The following is a 20693-nucleotide window of genomic DNA, read 5'->3' as shown; positions in this document are numbered from 1 at the left end:
AACCAACTTGAATATACGTCTTTAGCGCTGCACAGCAGCCCCCTAGCTCTGAGGTTTCTTTCTGAACTATGCCCATGATGGAGCGTAGACTAAATCCAACCCAACGTACAGAATGGTTTCCACCCCAAAAAAGTGGACTGATGCAACATAGCCAATTTACAACCCACGTTGGCCCAAACTGTCTACAAATCCTTCACACTCATTTATTCCTTAAGCTCCATTGCACTCACCTGGGCCATTGATCCCCCTATAGAGGCATGGTGATTGGCCATTTTCTAGAATTGATATCCTACGGGATAGGTTTCCTGTGTTATACCGTATGGACAGGATGCCTTGCTGTAAATCCTCCTGTACCTTGTGTCTCTCCAACAGCTCACGCTCAACCTGTTGCAGCTTACTGGTGTGTACAGCCAGTGTTTTCTGCAACAGAAGATAGATTGGTTGTCACATGCCGGTGATGACAGTTGGATTGGACTGTGCTGCCCCGGGTAGTAACGGTAACTGTGATTGTTTGAGCTGTAGCTCCGTGGACAGAATCATTGCATGGGCTGAATTTGTAGTGTGGAACTATTCCACGATTGGTTGAATTTGCTGTGTGGCACTATTCCGTGATTGGTTGAGTTTGCTGTGTGGAACTATTCCGTGATTGGTTGAATTTGCTATGTGGAACTATTCCGTGATTGGTTGAATTTGCTATGTGGAACTATTCCGTGATTGGTTGAATTTGCTATGTGGAACTATTCTGCGATTGGTTGAATTTGCTGTGTGTGGAACTATTCCGTGATTGGTTGATTTTGCTGTGTGGAACTATTCCATGATTGGTTGAATTTGCTGTGTGGAACTATTCTGCCATTGGTTGAATTTGCTATGTGGAACTATTCTGCCATTGGTTGAATTTGCTGTGTGGAACTATTCTGCCATTGGTTGAATTTGCTGTGTGGAACTATTCCGTGATTGGTTGAATTTGCTATGTGGAACTATTCCGTGATTGGTTGAATTTGCTGTGTGGAACTATTCCGTGATTGGTTGAATTTGCTATGTGGAACTATTCTGCGATTGGTTGAATTTGCTATGTGGAACTATTCCGCGATTGGTTGAATTTGCTGTGTGGAACTATTCTGCCATTGGTTGAATTTGCTATGTGGAACTATTCTGCGATTGGTTGATTTTGCTGTGTGGAACTATTCTGCGATTGGTTGAATTTGCTGTGTGGAACTATTCCGTGATTGGTTGATTTTGCTGTGTGGAACTATTCCGTGATTGGTTGAATTTGCTGTGTGGAACTATTCTGCCATTGGTTGAATTTGCTATGTGGAACTATTCTGCCATTGGTTGAATTTGCTGTGTGGAACTATTCTGCCATTGGTTGAATTTGCTGTGTGGAACTATTCCGTGATTGGTTGAATTTGCTATGTGGAACTATTCCGTGATTGGTTGAATTTGCTGTGTGGAACTATTCCGTGATTGGTTGAATTTGCTATGTGGAACTATTCTGCGATTGGTTGAATTTGCTATGTGGAACTATTCCGTGATTGGTTGAATTTGCTATGTGGAACTATTCCGTGATTGGTTGAATTTGCTGTGTGTGGAACTATTCCGTGATTGGTTGAATTTGCTATGTGGAACTATTCTGCGATTGGTTGAATTTGCTATGTGGAACTATTCCGCGATTGGTTGAATTTGCTGTGTGGAACTATTCTGCCATTGGTTGAATTTGCTATGTGGAACTATTCTGCGATTGGTTGATTTTGCTGTGTGGAACTATTCCGTGATTGGTTGAATTTGCTGTGTGGAACTATTCTGCCATTGGTTGAATTTGCTATGTGGAACTATTCTGCCATTGGTTGAATTTGCGAGGTGGAACTAGAATCATAGAATGGTTCAGAAGGAGGCCATTCAGCCCATCAGGTTTCTGCTGGCTCCTTGAAAGAACGATTCACCAAGTGTTACTTCCCCACCTTTTCTCCACAGTTCTGCAATTCTTTCCTTCACAGATAATGATCCAATTCTCTTTTGAAAGCCACGGCTGAACCTGCCTCCACCACACTCTCAGGCAGCGCATTCCCGATCCTAACCACTTGCTGCATAAAAAAGGTTTCCCACATGTCTAAAGTTCTGTGAAGAAGAGTCATACGGACTGACGCTGTATCTCTCTCCACAGATGCCGTCAGACCTGCTGGCTGTTTCCAGCATTTTCTGTTTTTATTTCCTCATGCCTCCATTGCTGCTTTTACCAATTACCTTAAACCGGTGCCCTCTGGTTCTCAATCCTTCCACCAATGGGAACAGTTTCTCCCCATCTACTCGAACCAGACCCCCTCATGATTTTGAACATCTCTATCAGCTCTTCTCTGAACCTTCTCTTCTCCAAAGAGAACAGCCCCAACTTCTCCAATCTGTCTAAGTAACTGAAATTCCTCACCCCTGGAACCTTTCTCATGAATCTTTTCTGCACCCTCTCCAGTACCTTCACGTCCTTCCTGAAGTGTGGCACCCAGAACTGGACACAATGCTCCAGTTGAGGCTGAACCAGTGTCTGTACACGTTTATCACAACTTCCTCACTTTTGTACTTTATGCCTATATTTATAAAGCCCAGGATCCCATTTTTTTCAACCTGTCCTGCCACATTCAATGATTTATGCACATATACACCTAGGTCCCTCTGCTCCTGCACCCCTTTTAGAATCGTACCCTTTATTTTACATTGCCTCTCCATGTTCTTCCTGCCAAAATGAATCACTTCACACTTTTCTGCATTAAATTCCATCTGCCACATGTCCGTCCATTCCACCAACCTGTCTATGTCCTTTAGAAGTTTAACACTATCCTTCTCACAGTTCACAATACTCCCAAGTTTCGCGTCATCCACAAATTTCGAATTTGTGCCCTGTGCACCAAAGCCCTAGGTCATTAATATAGATCAGGAAGAGCAGGGATCAAGCGCCAATCCCTGGGGAACTCCGTGATAAACCTTCCCCCCAGTCGCTAACACAACCGTCCACCATGACTCTGTTCCCTGTCACTCGGCCAATTTCGTATCCTGTGATTGGTTGAAATTGCAGGGTGGCATTAGCTGATCCATAATTGGCTCGGGACGGGGTGCGGGGGGGCGGAGGGGAGAGCTCTTGCGGAAGTGACTTGTGATTGGTCCATCCTGTTATGTAGCATTGAAAGAAAAAAGACGTTGACCTGCAATTGGTTGATTTCGCTGCGTGTCATTGGCCTGTGATAGGATGCATTGAACTTTTATATATATATATATAGTACTGACCTGTGATTGGTTCAATTTTATCTCACTTCTGTTTACGGATTGGCTTGTTAACGACATCTCCTTCTCCATCTTTGGAATTTGATTGGCCATCTTTTGTAAGTCAATCCTTTTCTCCTTTATCTCACTCTCAAGCTCTGCAACCTGGAGATAATAGACAACCCTTTTATAAGGAGGCTTCCAATCCACAGAGGATTCTGTGGTGTTTTCACAAGGTTAACGTGTATCTCTTAATTGTTGCATTGACCTATTCCCTTTAGTGCCCAGATTGGAATTGAACCTTGAACTGCGGGATCAAACCAAATTGAGCCAATCGGATGTTATGCATCTTTTTCAAATTAAGTCAGTAATTATTGCATTAACCCTATGCTGAAGCTTGGTTAGGCCAGACTTAAAGTATTACATGCAGTTCTGGTCATTGTATTATTCACAAGGATATAGAGGTACTGGAAAGGGTACAGATAAGGCTGGTATCAGAAATGTGTGGGTATACATGTCAGGAAAGGGTTAACTCTTCTCTCTGGTGGGTGACCTAATCGAGGTCCTTAAAATTCTGAAAGGTTTCAATAGAATGGACGCAGAGAGAGTGTTTCCTCTCGTGGGGAAGAGCAGAACCAGAGGCCATCAATATAAGATGGTCCCCAAGAAATCCAATGGGGAATTCAGGAGAAACTTCTTCACCCAGAGAGTGGGTGAGGATGTGGAACTCGCTGCCACAGGGAGCGGTTGAAGTGAAGAGTATAGACGCATTTAAGGGGGAACTAGACAAGGGGATGAGGGAGAAGGGAATAGAGGGTTACGATGGTGGACTTAGATGAGAGAAGGTGGGGCAGAAGCTCGAGTAGAACATAAACACCAGCATGGAGCTGGCTGGGCCGAATAGCCTGTTCCTGTGCTGTAAATCTCTGTGTAAAAGTTTAGGTTGGACACCACCATCTGAATTTTGATTTTCTTCTCTGCTTTCTTATTCTACTCCTTTTCCACGTCTCAGTGCTGCTTTCAAAGGGTTTTGGCATTCGCAATTCTGGGAACAGCCGCTCGGAAGTACAGAATTGCGTATTGCTGAGAAAAAGGGACATGTTGAAGCTTTACACTTTGCACTCATCAGGACACTTTGCAAGAACGCCCCGATCTTGGTACACTGGCAAGTGTCCTGGTGAGTGCGAAACGAAAAGCTTCGACATGTCTCTATCTTCAGCAACACTCAAGTTCTGGGAATGAAATAATTTGGGGAGGAGGGGGTAGTAGGGACAAGCGAATGGAGATGATGAGTCCTGCAGACAGAGATGGGAGGGAGAGAACCTGGAAGGGGGTGAGGGGTACAAGCCTGTGACTAGTGCTGGGTGGTGAGAGACTGGCTGTTATTCAGCTGATTGAAAATGTCTGTAATACCTTTTACTGTACAAGACACAACAGCATTTATTCAGTGTGCAAATATCTCATATTCTCTGTAAAAAACAGGCCAAGCACATCCTGAACAATGTGAGTTCCTGAGACATGCCTCTCGCTGACACATGAGCTGCCCTGTGTGTAACATTGAGATGCCAATGCAGCCCTTTCTCTCACCTTTCCCACCCCCCCCCCCGAACCCCATGGATAGACAAGAAGCAGCCCAATGGACTCATAACAAAACCCCATTTACTCTCTCTGGGCATTCAGGAAATCAGGGGATATGGGGAGAGGGTGGGAAAGTCGAGTTGATGTAGATAAGCCATGAACTTATTAAATATCTCTCTCCCTACCCCATCTCTGTCCCTTCCTCACTCTCTCATCTTTTCTCTCTCATTCCTCTCTACACCCTCTCTCTCTACACCCTCTCTCTCTCTACACCCACTCTCTCTACACCCTCGCTCTCTACACCCTCTCTCTCTACACCCTCTCTCTACACCCTCTCTCTCTACACCCTCTCTCTCTCTACACCCACTCTCTCTACACCCACTCTCTCTACACCCTCGCTCTCTACACCCTCTCTCTACACCCTCTCTCTCTACACCCTCTCTCTCTCTACACCCACTCTCTCTACACCCACTCTCTCTACACCCTCTCTCTCTCTACACCCACTCTCTCTATACCCACTCTCTCTACACCCACTCTCTCTACACCCACTCTCTCTACACCCACTCTCTCTCTACACCCTCTCTCTCTCTACACCCTCTCTCTCTCTACACCTACTCTCTCTCTACACCCTCTCTCTCTACACCCTCTCTCTCTACACCCTCTCTCTCTCTACACCCTCTCTCTACACCCTCTCTCTCTCTACACCCTCTCTTTCTACACCCTCTCTCTCTACACCCACTCTCTCTACACCCACTCTCTCTACACCCTCTCTCTCTACACCCTCTCTCTCTACACCCACTCTCTCTCTACACCCACTCTCTCTACACCCTCTCTCTCTACACCCTCTCTCTCTCTACACCCACTCTCTCTACACCCTCTCTCTATACACCCACTCTCTCTACACCCTCTCTCTCTACACCCTCTCTCTCTACACCCTCCCTCTCTCTACACCCACTCTCTCTACACCCTCTCTCTCTACACCCTCTCTCTCTACACCCTCTCTCTCTACACCCACTCTCTCTACACCCTCTCTCTCTACACCCTCTCTCTCTACACCCTCTCTCTCTACACCCACTCTCTCTACACCCTCTCCCTTTACCCCACTCACTCCCTCCTCTCTCTACAGCCTCCCCCTCTCTCTCCCACTTCCCTCTCTTCCTCTTCCCTCTCTACCCTATCCCTCTGTTTCTTCTCACTGCTCACAGTCCAGATCCATTCACACTCACAATCCAGATTCATTACCTTTTCCTCCAGTGCCTTGTTTTTCAACATCACCAGCAACAAGTGTTGTTCGACTGACTGGGTTTCGTGTTCCTTTGTTCGTTGAGTCATTCCCTGTTTGTACAAAGAAGGACCCATTTTAATGTTGGCACTGATTAGTGAGCCTCACTCAGTTTGTGTTACAGAGCGGGACAGAGTAGGATTTGGGGTTGGGATTTGAAGTGTATTATTGAAGAACATAAGAAACAGGAACTCACATGGGCCATTCGACCCCTCGAACTTGTTCTGCTATTCAATGAGATCGTGGCTGATCTCCTATCTCAGCTCCACCTTCCCCTACTATCCCCATATCCCTCCATTCCCTTAGTGTCCAAAATCTATTGATCTCAGTCTTGAATACAGAGAGGAGGGGAGAGTGCGTTCACAGTTCTCTGGGTTAGAGAATGCCAAAGATTCACCACCATCTGGGTGAAGAAATTTCTCCTCAGCTCAGTCCAAAATGGCCACCCCCTTAACCCCCTCCCTAATGTTCATCTCTCCAGCTAGGGGAAACAGCTTGTGAGTATTTACCCTGTCAAAGCCTCTAGGAATTTTGCACGTTTCAGTGAGATCACCTCTCATTCTTCTAAACTCCAGGGAGTATAGGCCCATTCTACTCAATCTCTTCTCCTACAACATCCCTCTCATCCCCTATCTAGGCATTATACTGCTCTCCTGGCCCACGCACCATTTCTGATGACTACTTCAGTGATTGATCACTCAAAGTTAATCCTTTGGGTGACTGCTCCGCTCTGTTTATTTTGAAAAACTTGTGGCCCTTATCATACTCATCCTTCCCCACGGTGAACGATTTGCCTGGACCTGCTACATCCCTGCTCTTCCTGTTCCTGACATCTTCCGTGAGGCCACCTCAACACTTCCAACCTTCCCAAACAGAACAAGCCCATCTTCCTTGACCCTACTTCACAATGAAATGATTGACGATTGTTAGGAGCACAGTGTAACACTGAATTACACAGGATATACAACACAGAACCAGGCCCCTTGGCCCAACACATCTGTACTGGCATTTGTATTCCACATGAGTCCCCTTCCATTCCACATACCTCAACTCAGCCTCTCTTTCTATCCCCTTTTCTCTCATGAACTCATCTAGTTTTCTTTTTGAAGGCATCCAATCTCACCCAATCCCTGTGCTGGTGAGTTCCCACATTCTAACCACTCCCTAAGTAAAGAAATAACTCTCTTGCATTCATGGCCCTCAGTTTTAGATTCACCCACAAGAAACATTCTCTCCACATCTACCCTGTCCAACCCATTCACAAAACAGGAATGAGTCTGCGTCCCTAGACATCTTCACCCCACCTCAGTCTGAGGTCTCACCTGTTGGCCATGTCGTGACCTTGGGACAGGAACTCACCTTAAATGTGCACCCGTAGTTGCTAAATTTGCAATATCCCTCGGCCTTGGGGCTCTCTGACATCTGACCTTTAAGCTGAAAAATGCAATGAGGACAATTAGCCCATCGTAATTTAACTCAATGTAAAGAAATGCGCTGAGGACGGGCTACCTCGGGGACATTGCCGGGAAGAGAGACGCGTTGTCGAGGCTTTTCATCTGGCATTCGTCAGGACAAATGCAAGAATGCCAAATTTCAGATTCCTCCCGCAGTATAAATCGTTGTGATTGTTTGAAATTTGGTATTCTTGTGTTTGTCCTGATGAGTGCAAGACAAAAAACTTTGGCAATATGTCTCTCTTTTCAGCAAGATCCAAGTTCCGTGCTACCGAGTGACTCTACTGGGACCTTATGGCAGAATCAAGAACAAGAGGGGTATCAACTTAAAACAAAGGCTTGCATTTATGTAGCACTTTTCATGACCACCAGATGCTCCAAAGCACTTTACTGCCAATGAAATAGTCACTATTGTAATGGAGGAAATGCTGAAGCCAATTTGCGCACAGCAAGCTCCCACAAGCAGTGACATGATAACAAAACGATAATCTGGTTTTTTTTGGGGGGGGATGTTGATTGTGGGATAAACGTTGGCCAGGACACCGGGGAGAACTCCCCCTGCTCTTCAAAATAGTGTCACGGGATCTTTTACATCCTCCTGAGAGGGCAGACGGGGATTTACGATTTAACGCCGATTCAACCGAAAGATGGCACCTCCGACAGTGCGGGACTCCCTCGGTGCGGCGCTGAAAGGTCAGCTTTGATTTTTTTTGTGCTTAAGGCCTGGAGCGGGACTTGAGCCTGGAACCAGAGGCGAGAGCGCGACCAACCGAGACACAACCAATGAAAACTTGGCCTCAGGGCTGACATAAGGAAGCACTTCCTCAAATAAAGGCTAATGGAAACCTGGAAAACTCTTCCCTCAAAAAGCTGTGGGGGCGGGGTTGGGGCATCAGTTGGATATTAATAGAACAGATTGATAGATTTTTTGCTGAGTAGGGATATTAAGGGTTATGGAACCAAAGCAGCTGGATTAAGGTAAGGGACAGATTGGTAAAGATCTAAATTGAATGATGGTACAGCCCCAAGGGGCTGAATGGCCTCCTCCTGTTCCTACATCCGGAACCGAGGTCCCCTGAGAAATTCAGCATTGTGGGAAGAACGAATGATCGCCAAAAGTCCAACTTGAGTTCCTCGGGCCCTGGCGAACATCCTTTAATTCAGTTGAAGCCTTTGTGTGGAGGGGAAATCCCAGCAGAAATGTCAATAACTATAAACGTGTGATTATGTGCCACAGTTAAAATCGAAACTGAAAAATGAGAAAGGTCGTAAGAATTTCCACCGATCTGCAGTTTTTTTTTTTGCGGGGCCCGGTGCTGTGAGTCGAAACCTGGGTGAGAAAGGCTTCCATTATTCATCCTGTGACAAGAGGTCACCAGAGGAAGAGCGCGCATTTCTGTAGCACCCTTCACCACCCCAGACTGGAACATGGCAGGTTTCGACAGCACACCTTCCCAAGCCCGTGACCTCCACCCCCTCGAAGGTCAAGGACAGCAGATGCATGGGGAACACTACCCCCACCTGCAAGTTCCCCTCCAACCCGCTCACCACCCTGACTTGGAAATGTATTGGCCGTTCCTTCACTGTTGCTGGGTCAAAATCCTGGAGCTCCCTCCCTAACAGCACTGTGGGTGTACCTACACCACAGGGACTGCAGCGGTTCAAGAAGGCAGCTCACCACCATCTTCTGAAGGGGCAATTAGGAACGGGCAATAAATACCGGCCTAGCCAGCGACACTCGTTTTTAAAAATTCATTGATGGGATGTGGGCTGGGCCAGCATTTATTGCCCATCCCTAATTGCCCTTGAGAAGGTGGTGGGTGAGCTGCCTTCTTGAACAGCTGCATTTTCTGTCTTTTTATTCTTTCAGATCTCATGAAAAAATAGGCAAAAAGTTCTTTTGAGGGGCAGTCACTGACGTTAGGTGGGAAACGCGCAAGCCAAATTTGCGCACAGCAAGCTCCCACAAACAGCTGGACGATTTAAAGGTCACCTAGTAATTGTGATGTACATTGAGGGGCAAGTATCAGTGATGGTGGGACCAACTTGGCAGTTTTTTTTTTGGAAAGGGGTCTTATTTTACCTCTACCTGAGAGGAGGGCCAGGACATTGTCTCATTGGAAAGACATCACTTCAATAGTGCTGCATGTGGAGTGTGGTTTTGAATTTTGTACTTAAGACTGGAGTAGGGACTTGAACCCACAGCCTCTATGATGCAGAAGCAAGTGTGGTGCCAACTGTGCCACAAAAAAACCAGCGATGATGGAGACCTTGCTATCAGGCACAATCTATCTGTTGATGTCTGTGAAAGTCAGTCGATTTGTCCCTCTCACCTCAACTTTCACATGTGTAAACTTCTGCGTCTCACTTAACACAGACGAGGGAGAAATAGAAATCAGTCATTTACACTGAATTCTTCTGACCTTGAGGGTGAAGGTGAGAAATTACACATTGCCAACCTACAGGGAAACTTCACCAGCAATGAGCGTCTCAGATATTAGGTGCGGTGAATCATCTGGTCAGACACATAAACGAATGGTTCTTATATGGAGCCCTCGATATAGAGAAATGCCGCAGAGTGCTTCAAAGGTCAGTAAAAATGGCCAATAAATGCCAGGGGTTAGGGTAATTATCCACAGTCTGGTTGAAAGGGTGGGTCTTGAGGAGACACAAAGGCCTAAAGAGAGAAAGTGAGGTCGGGAAGGAGTTCCAGAGACAGATGAAAGAAAGATGTCGATTTATCCTTTTCCTCCTTAGGCAGCCCCTCGGGGATTGAGGATGATTTGCTTCCACTCCGATTCGATGGGTTCGGAGGTGGCTGATCAGTCCGATGTGCGATCTGCAGACTCTGCCCCATGTGGGGCAGGTGGTGCTGGAGGGGGTTGGGTAGGTGGGTTGTTTTGAGGGGGGGGGGAGGCGGTGGGTTTGTGCTACCCCCCGCTCTCCGACACCTCGACTTCACCCCTGCACCTTCCCGACCACGTCTCTCGATGCGCTCGGTGCCTTCCCGGGTGAACCCTCTCCATTTCGATCGGTCACAGGCCTGGGCCTCCCATGGATCAGCGGGGATCTCTGACCTCTTCAGGGATGCTTCGAGGACACCCCAGAAACGTTTCCGCCGTCCGCCCGGGAGTTTCCCACCGCGGCCGAGTTCCGACTCGGGCATTTGCTTCAGGGCTCTGGTGGCAAACACCCGAGCGACGTATCCTGCCCAGCAGAGCTGGTTTGGAGTGATTAGCGCCTGGATGCTGGCCGTTCATAACGTGGCCTAACAGGTTGATTATCAGCCTGTAAACCCTTCCAATGCTCCTGATGGCAGGCGGTAAGAGGGGGAACTGTTCAGTCTGTGAGTGCAAGTCCCTCTCCGAGCCACTCACCACCCTGACTTGGAAATATATCGGCCGTTCCTTCACCGTCGCTGGGTCCAAATCCTGGAGCTCCCTCCCTAACAGCGCTGTGGATGTACCTACACCACACGGGGACTGCAGCGGCTCAAGAAGGCGGCTCAGCATCACAAGGGGCAATTAGGGATGGGCAATAAAAATGCTGGCCCAGCCGGCGAAGCCCACATCCCGTGAAAGAATAGATTTGAAAAAACCGACAACTTCGAATCTGACATCGATGGAATAAAAACAGAAAATGCCGGAAAAACTCAGCAGGCCTGTGGAGAGAGAGAGAGAGAGAGAGAGAGACAGAGATAACGTTTTGGGTCCAATATGACCTGGTTTTATGTTTTATTGCTTCTGTTTCTGTTTTTATTTCAGATTTCCAGCATCCGCAGTATTTTGCTTTTACCTGGATTTTTGTTAGGGAAGGGGCTGGAACTACGATGGAGTTAAGAGACAGATCAACCACAATCTAAGGAAATGGGAGGACAGGCTTGAGGGGCCACCTCTGCACTGATGAAAAGTCAATGAAGAAACAATTGTGTGTGCCAGTGAAGCTAGAATTAATCACAATTCTACGTTCTTGAAATTTAAAGAACACTTTTTTGTTAAATGGGTGCGTGGGAGTTATTATTAATGAAAATAATCTCTTCTCAGGTTCAAACACCAGTAAACCATCTCCCCGGACGATGTTACACCACGCTCCACGAACAGATGGACATCCTGCGCTGCCGCCTACCTATTACTTTCCATAGCTTGCTTTTCTTTCTCTTAACAAAAGATTGAGGCATTAGTTTAACCTGCTTCCCTTCCAGAATCTCTGTAAACCCAGAGGAACTCCTTACCTCAGCCTTGCGAACACAGACCGCACCGTTTTTCAGGCTGGTGATCAGAGTTGACGGACACTCGGTGTCTTCATGTGCCTGAAAGAAAAATTAAGTCCACCTATTGATTAAAAGGATAATAAATTAAACCCACGGTCGAAATTTGACAGTTCTCCGAGCATCGGGTTTCCACTGTCTACCTGCCCGCCCGACCTGTGTCCATTTTACCGGGGGTGGGTGCAGTGATAGGGTTGCCAACTCTGATTAAACGTATTCCTGGAAGTTTAATCACATGACTTGCCCCCATGCTCCAGCCAAAGATTCACGACACTCTGAGAGAAGAAATTCCTCCTCGTCTCCGTCTTAAATGTAGGTCCCTTATTTGGAACTATGCCCCAGCCGACAGACCCACCTTTGTCACGTGCTGCCTCCCTACACCTATCAGAAAGCAAAAAGACTCATCACCCAAACTTTCTTTTTATTCATTCAGGGGATGTGGGCATCACTGGCTATGCCAGCATTTATTGCCCATCTCTAGTTGCCCTCGTTCCAAAGGCATTTAAGAGTCAACCACATTGCTGTGTGTCTGGAGTCATTATATAAGCCAGGCTGGGACAGCAGATTTCCTTCTCTAAAGATGGGTTTTTATGACAATCAGAAATGGTTTTGTGGTCATCCTTAGATGTTTAACTCCAAACACTGCTGTGGTGGAATTCAAACCCAGATCCCCAGAGGATAACCCTGGGTCTCTGAAATATTAGTCCAGCAACAATACCACTCCGCCACTGCCAACCCTCCATACGAGGTCATGCAACTCGAAACATTAACTCCATTTCTCTCTGCACAGACGCTGCCAGACCTGCTGAGTTTTTCCAGCATTTTCTGTTCTAATATCCCCAGTTATCTTTCTCTCCCCCACATTTCTCTCCCTTGTCCTCTACAGGTATAGATTCTTGTCGATGGAATCTCCACCAATGTTGTTAACTCTCCAATACCAAATCCAAACTCATTAGTTAATGAGGGAAAACTACATTGAGGCTTTTTGGGATCCTTACACGGTGGTGTCGTGGTACTGGAGCAATCCAGGGGCTGGTCCTCTGGGGGCCTGGGTTCAAATCTCACCATGGCCGCTGGTGGATTTTGAGCGTGATCATTTTTTAAAAAAATCTGGAATTGAAAGTTAATCTATAGCATCCGTAAGAATTGTCCTAAAATAGGATTGTCATAAAAACCCATCTGGTTCACTAATGCCCCTTTAGGGAGGGAAATCTGCCGTCCTTACCTGGTCTGGCCTACATGTGACTCCAGACCTACAACAACGTGGCTGACTATTAACTGCCCTCTGCCCCCTTGCAGTTCAAGGGCAATTAGGGATGGGCAACAAATGTTGGCCTTGCCAGCGACGCCCACAATCCCAAAAATGAATACATTTAAAAGACTACAGTCAAACAATCTGTACTACTCATACGTGTCATGTGCTCAGAGTCAAGTCCTTGGCTCATTGCCTGCTGCTGCTGTTTCATCCTAAGCTGTTTTACCATTGCCTGCCACTCTCAGGGTCAGGGTAAGGATAAGGAGACAAGTCCCAAGCCTACCTCAGTTGGAATGGGAACCAAGTCAAGACGTTGGAGTTGGTGTTATCCTGAACCGCACACGAGCCATCTGACCACCTGAGTTAACTGGACCCTGATAAGCTACTTTGTTCCTTTTTATTAAGGGTGTGGGCTTCACTGACAAGGCCAGCATTATTTGCCCATCCCTAACTGCCCTTGAGAAGGTGATGGTGACACGCCATCTTGAATACAACGGAGTGTCTCGCTAGGCCATTTCAGTTAAGAGTCAACCACATTGCTGTGGGTCTGGAGTCACATGTAGGCCAGACCGGGTAAGGATGACAGGATTCCTGCCCTAAAGGGGCATTATTGAACCAGATGGGCTTTTACAACAATCTGGTCGTGTGGTTTGATGGCTAACATTACTAATTAGAATCACAGAATCACACAGTGCAGAAGAGGCCCTTCGGCCCATCGAGTCTGCACCGACACGGACACGTGAGAAACAGCTTTTTCATTTAAAATCTGTGGAATTAATTGCATTTAAACTCATCAGCTGTTGTGAGATTTGAACCTATATATGTCCAGTTATTAACCCAGGATTCCTAGCCCTATAGCATAACTATTATGCTGCCCTAATCCCCTAGATATTTGGCACTCAACATTTAAATATAACTGGCTCTTAGTCAGAAAGCTATGGGCTCAAGGGCCACTCCAGAGACATGAGTAGGTAATCAGGGGTTGATGTTACAGATGATGATGAACTGGGCCAATACTCATGCCTCACCCAACTCCACAACAACAGGTTATGTGGTCATTACCACATTGCTAGGTGTGATTTGACTGTTGCATTTTAAATTGGACAATGTTTCGAAAGTATCTCATTAGAGAGAAAGCCCTGTGGTCATGAGAGGTGAAAAGGAATGCACACGTGTGAAATGTAAGGTTCCTTCCTTCAGTCAAACCAGCAGCAACACCTTCTGAGGGCGTTACAGAAATAAGAACGCAATGTCCCAGTTTAATAAAACCAGCCAGTATCGCGCCAAATGTCCCTGGGCCACAAGGGGTTTTTCCAGTTAAAACCTCTGCACAGTGTGAGGCAGGCCCTGGTGAGCAGAAAGGCACTCAGAGGTTCAGGTTGAGTCTCAGCAGGAAACCTCGCCAAGGGTTGGGACTGGCTGGTGGGCGATTCTTCCATTCCTAGAGAGTGGGAGCCGTTGGAAGCAAGCTGGGCGCTGACTCTTGGCCTTCAGCAGGTAAGTGTCTTTACCGATAACAAACGTGCCCTCTCCCCGACTGGTTCTGAACACCTGAGGGGGATCAGAGATGAATTTACCACAGGCCTTTTTTTTAAAATTCATAATTGCCAATGGCTTTTTTTTTTTGCTTCCCTCTCACAGGAGGTGACTGGGCTGTGGGAGGTGGGAGGGGTGGACACACTCAGTCACACTCACCATGAGCGAGGCGGGAGTTTGATAGACCTGTTGATCTTTTCCTTGACCGTCAATTTTCTCTGTTGAAATGATGTGATGCAAGTTGTCTGATTATAAGGTTGCCAAATTAAGTGATTCTGAGGGGAGTTCTCAATCCAGCTCCCGGCAGGTCTCAGCTACCCCCAGAAGGAAAAAGCAGTAAAAACTGGGAAATAAGAGTTCTGGCCCAAATCACATCCAATTTTTAAAAATCTCACTTAGAGAGGCCACAGAGTGGAGCTGGTGGGAAATGGACATATTGTAGAGGAGCTCGGGTGTATTGGCGTGGCTCTGATCTCAGTCGCTACAGAGCAAAGGTAACTTATTCTACATCTAACCACACTACTCCTCACTGGAATGGTGCAACATTGACATGACGTTCACGAAATGGAAAGCATTCCAACCTCAGTGCCAAAATCCCCCAACCGGGGATCGCAGAAGTTGATTGGAATCGGATGTCCGATTGAAAATTTCAAAACTGAGATTGATCAAGTTTTGCTCGGTCAGGGTCCAAACCAAGGTGGGTAAGATGGAGTTAAGGTGCAGATCAGCCACGATCCAATTGAATGGCTGAACAGGACTGAGGGGCTGAATGGCCTCCTCCTGAGTGGACCGAATGGCTTGCTACTATGTTTTAAGTTCTATTTAGTTCTATGATCCTGTGCCCTTTCTTTCATCAATAGTTGTCATGAGCAGTTTGGGATGATTCTTCACCTTTGACTCTTCACTCTTAATCCACTTTGGTATCCCATGATGATATCACAAATAGGGTGTTTAAAATCCATAAGACCATAAGACATAGGAGCAGAAATTAGGCCATTCGGCCCATCGAGTCTGCTGATAAGTTTCAATCATGGCTGATAAGTTTCTCAAACCCATTCTCCCGCCTTCTCCCCGTAACCTTTGATCCCCTTACCAGTCAAGAACCTATCTATCTCGCTCTTAAATACACTCAAACCGGAAGCTAACTGACATTCGCCCTCTCTGGGTAGAATCCTTATTGACCAAGAGTTGCTCATGTCCGGATCTCAAACTGGCTCAGGGGGAGGATGCAGCCCCCAAGAGCTATCGCAGCCAGGATAGGGATTGGGCCCACTCTGTCAGCGCTATTCGATGCCATACTCTAGCCGTTCTGCCAGTTGAGCTAGCCAGCCCCCGTTAATTGACGTTAGAACCGTAAACGAGAAGGGTTATAGGGCAGCCTATAAAAAGTGGGGGCGGATGGCTCAGCCTCCCCCACCCCGGAGACAGGGTCAGCCTGGAGACGGCTCGCCTGGGGGGGGAGGGGGTGCTGAAGAGGGGCAGTGTGGGCCTTCGCACCTCACTGGGGAAGAAGTCCCGCCCAGGGGAGCCGCCGGCCCAATCGGATTGGCCGCCAGCTCTGGCAGCCCCAGCAGCGCTGAGAGAGCGTTAGTGGGCACTGCCGGGACTGCGACCAGGAACAAGAATGCCCAACGCGAGGTAAGGCTGGGGTCTTGGGCAGGGAGGGTTTGGACAGTTTAAGTGGCGGGGGGTTGGGGGTGCGGGTGGAGGGGTGGGGGTGGTATGTTTTATAGAGCAGGTGAGTAGGAAGAAAGGGGAGGTACTATCTTAGCCCACCCACCCGCCCCCGCGATGTGCAAAAGGGCACCCCTCAAAGATAATAGCCCCCACTTCTCCTTCCCACCCTTTGAAAGAGTTCTTTAAAAAGGCAGCCTGCCCACTCCCGCCCAACTGCCCACGCCAACCATCTTATGGTGCGGGCAGTGTAGTATCGGAGTCCATTGGCACCCCCGCCCTATTTTACGTGCCCACCCTGCCGCAAATACGCCCGGCGGGGGCACTTAAAATGCAGCCCATCGCCCCCCCCCAAAGCCTGGATCTTGGAAATACCCACGTAGCTCTTTACCTTCAGTTCGGCCAAAGTCATCTCTTTTTGGCAATATTTACATTTCGCTTCTCGGCATCTACACTTGTGCATTAAGTGGTCACTCAGATCCTGCCGCTGTACAAGCTCAGGACAGCCAGGGTGGGAGCACGGGACTTGCTGCAAGGGGCAAGTCTTCAAATGGGCCTGGAAAGGAAGCAAGGCAAAAAGAACAAGGCTGAATATCCAATAACTGGAGGACGCACTTTGAACCCGACCGGTGTAAGCCGAACCCAACTCAGAAAACTGACCCCAGCCCAACCCAAAGTCAATCAAACATAAGAACCAGGAGAATTTCAGGAGTCGGCCATTCAGCCCATTGAGCCTGTTCCACCTTTCAATAAAGTCACGGTTGATCTGACTGGTGGCCTTAACTCCACTTTCCTGTCTGTCCCCCATAACCCTTGACCGCCCCCCCCCTTGTCAATCAAAGATCTGTCTAACTCAGTTTGGAATGTATTCAATGACCCAGCCTCCATTGCTCTCTGGGGAAGAGAATTCCACAGATTAACGACTCTCCGAGAGAAGAAATTCCTCCTCATCTCCGTCTCAAATGGGTTGATCCTTTAATCTGAAACTGTGCCCCCTAGTTCTAGATCCCCCCACGATGGGAGACATCCTCTCAGCATCCTCCCTGTCAAGCCCCCCCTCAGAATGTTTCAATAGGATCACCTCTCGTTCTTCCAAACCCCACTCCATCCAGGAAACTGAACCAAAGTTTTAAAGTGTTTCGCAAAAGAAGCAAACGCCAGGTGAGAAAAAACTTTATCACCCAGCGAGTGGTTAGGGTTTGGAAGTGTAGTGGAGGCAGGTTCGATCGAGGCATTCGAGAGGGCATTGGATGGTGATTTAAATAGAGGCAATGTGCAGGGTTACAGGGAGAAGGCAGGGGATTGGCGCTAAGTTAAAACGCTCAGAGAGCCAGTGCAGACACAATGGGCCGAATGGCCTCCTTCTATCCCATAACGGTTCTGTGATTCTGTGAAACTCAAGACAAAATAAGTAGAAGGAAACCAAATGACAATCGTAGGACCACTTTATCAGTTTTAATTAACTGATAAACTTTCAGAATGTTGGCAGCTCATAAGCAACTCACTCATTATTTAATAGGAGTATTTGTTCATTTACCCTTCAGCTCGGCTAAGTAATGCATTGAAGTTTAATGACAGGCATTTTTGGAAATAATTCTTCTGCTAGATATTGCACCTGAGGATAGGTGCGATAGAATAATATTCCAACACTCTCCTCAAGCGTGTCTATGCAAGCTGTAAGCATGAAAACAGCGGTGGAGGGTGTGCTTTAGAGAGAGGGTTTGTGAAAGAGATTGTGGTAGGGACAGAATGACAGACGACAGCCCCAATAACAATGTTGGTGAGTAAAGAGTATGAGAGGGAAAGAGAGGAGCAGCATTGTGCAAACGAGTTCGAGATTGAACGAGTGTTAAAAAAGGTGAGAAAGAGAGAAAGTGTGTTAGAGGAAGTGGTAAAAAGAGATTCAGACAGACAGGAAAGAGAGAGAGAAAGAGAAGTCTTAAATCATTGCCTTGTGATGTGGGGATGATCCTGTAAATACTGATACGCCCCCAAGGACTCCCTATAAATACTGACACGCTCACAAGGGCCCTCTGTAAATGTCTACACACTGGCGGGAACCCCTGTAAATACTGGCCAACTTCTGGGGACCCCCTGTAAATTCTCACACACTCCCCAGGTACCTCCTTGTAAATACGGACACACTCCCCGCAGACCCCCTGTAAATACTGACGCACTCCCTGGGAACCCACTGTAAATACTGACACACTCCCCGGGGACCCCCTGTAAATACTGACACACTCCCCGGGGACCCCCTGTAAATACTGACACACTCCCCGGGGACCCACTGTAAATACTGACACACTCCCCGGGGACCCCCTGTAAATACTGACACACTCCCCGGGGACCGCCTGTAAATACTGACACACTCCCCGGGGACCCCCTGTAAATACTGACACACTCCCCGGGGACCCCCTGTAAATACTGACACACTCCCCGGGGACCCCCTGTAAATACTGACACACTCCTCGGGGACCCCCTGTAAATACTGACACACTCCCTGGGGACCCCCTGTAAATACTGTCACACTCCCCGGGGATTCCCCCCTGTAAATACTGACACACTCCCCGGGGACTCCCCTGTAAATACTGACACACTCCCCGGGGACCCCCCCTGTAAATACTGACACACTCCCCGGGGACCCCCCCTGTAAATACTGACACACTCCCCGGGGACCCTCCCTGTAAATACTGACACACTCCTGGGGACCCCCTGTAAATACTGACACACTCCCCGGGAACCACGTGCAAATATTGACGCGCACCCCAGATCAGCCACGATCCAACTGAATGAAGGAACAGGCTTGAGGGGACATTTACTACCTATCCCTCAATCCCCTCTCTCTCCAGAAACACATCCCCACCCCTTGACTCCTGTCTGACCTCCTCCTGACAGCTTATTTGAGACATCCTTGGCTGAGGCTGGGGCTCGGGCTCTTTTCTCTAGAAGAAAGAAGTGAATTTTTTGACTCATTCATGGGATGTGGGCACCACAGGTTAGGCCAACAAAATGCCCTGGATCAGAGGGCATTTTTTTTTTAAAGAGACAGCCACATTACAGTGGGCTTGGAGTCACATGTAGGCCAGACCAGGGAAGGACAGCAGGCTTTCCTTACCTTTAGTGAACCAGATGGGTTTTTTACAACAATTGGCAATGGTTTCATGGTCATCATTAGACTTTTAATCCCAGGTTTTTATTGAATTCATGGATGATTTTTGAACCCAGGTCCCCAGAGGATTACCCTGGGATATTAGCCCAGCGACAATACCGCTATGCCACCCACTCCCCACTGAAAGGTAACGGGGAGGTGGGGTGTGGTCTGGGGTGACCTGTTAGAGGTCTTCAAGGTTCTGAAAGGGATTGAGAGGCTAGACGTGGAACGGATACATGAATAGGATGGGAATAGAGGGATACGGACCCCGGGAAGTGCAAAATGTTTTAGTTGACGGGCAATATGATCGGCGCAGGCTTGGAGGGGCCGAAGGGCCTGATCCTGTGCTGTACTTTTCTTTGTTCTTTGGATGTTGCAGGCAGGACCGGGACTAGTCACCAGAAAGACAGCCACTAATAAACCCAATCGGGGATTCCGGGAGAAAACTCCTCCACACTGGGAGAATGCGGAACTCAGTGGTCGAGGTGGATGACGCTGATGTGTTTAAGGGGAAGCTGGGTAGACACATGAGGGAGAAAGGAATGGAGTGAGATGAAGGGGTGGGAGGAGGTTCACAAGGAGCAGCAACATCAATACGGGTTGTAAACAATTTACTCTCGATTTTTAAATTTTGACTCTGTATGTCCACGTTACTCATCGGCCTAGGGCACAGGCTTTCCCTCACCTCCAGTGCACTGAGTGCCATTTGTTGCTTGCAGCCCGCTTTGTTGTTCCTGCAGTGAACCATCAGCTTTGATACTTCCTTCCGGCAACAGTTGTCATTAAACACCTGCGGGAATAGAGCGGGAACGTTTTAATGGCCACGGCCTTTCGAAACTAAATCCACGAAACAGGACACACCTCCCACCCCTCCCTCTGCCAGAGGTTTCTGCAACACACGACAAAGGTATTTAATGCTTCCCCCCCTCTGCCCGATCCACCCCCCCCTAACAAAGCCCTGATCCCGTACAATCGGGATCGAACGAGAAAGAACACACGGAGGGCAACACATCGCCGCGATTTATAAGGAGCACTTGCATTTATATAGCGTTTTTTTCACAACCGTCGGACATCCGGTGATTTACAGCCACCCAAGTGCTTCTTGATGTGTGATCACTGTTGCAATGTAGGAAAAGGCAGCAGCCAATTTGCGCACAGCAAGCTCCCACAAACAGCAATGTGGTAATGATGCAGGGAATCCATGTTTAGTGATATGGAGCGAGGGGGTCAGTATTGGCTAGGACGCC

The 20693-nt window shown here is 47.8% G+C and overlaps 1 protein-coding gene across 1 annotated transcript in view; it reads right to left on the bottom strand.

Annotated features, from left to right (window-relative positions):
• LOC144671476 (TNF receptor-associated factor 3-like) overlaps positions 1 to 20693 on the bottom strand; it is a 34363-nt gene that overhangs the window by 4190 nt on the left and 9480 nt on the right. Inside the window, exons 3-9 of the mRNA XM_078533412.1 lie at positions 20132 to 20236; positions 16687 to 16851; positions 11795 to 11872; positions 7469 to 7543; positions 6070 to 6162; positions 3274 to 3414; positions 231 to 420 (exon numbers count right to left, since the gene is read on the bottom strand). Coding sequence (XP_078389538.1) covers positions 231 to 420; positions 3274 to 3414; positions 6070 to 6162; positions 7469 to 7543; positions 11795 to 11872; positions 16687 to 16851; positions 20132 to 20236 — 847 coding nt within the window. The remainder of the gene's footprint in view (positions 1 to 230; positions 421 to 3273; positions 3415 to 6069; positions 6163 to 7468; positions 7544 to 11794; positions 11873 to 16686; positions 16852 to 20131; positions 20237 to 20693) is intronic.

Source organism: Cetorhinus maximus, chromosome 32, assembly GCF_964194155.1.
Source record: "Cetorhinus maximus chromosome 32, sCetMax3.hap1.1, whole genome shotgun sequence".
NCBI lineage: Eukaryota > Metazoa > Chordata > Chondrichthyes > Lamniformes > Cetorhinidae > Cetorhinus > Cetorhinus maximus.
The sequence above is the reverse complement of the archived record's forward strand: the minus strand, read 5'-3'. Positions and strand labels throughout refer to the sequence as shown.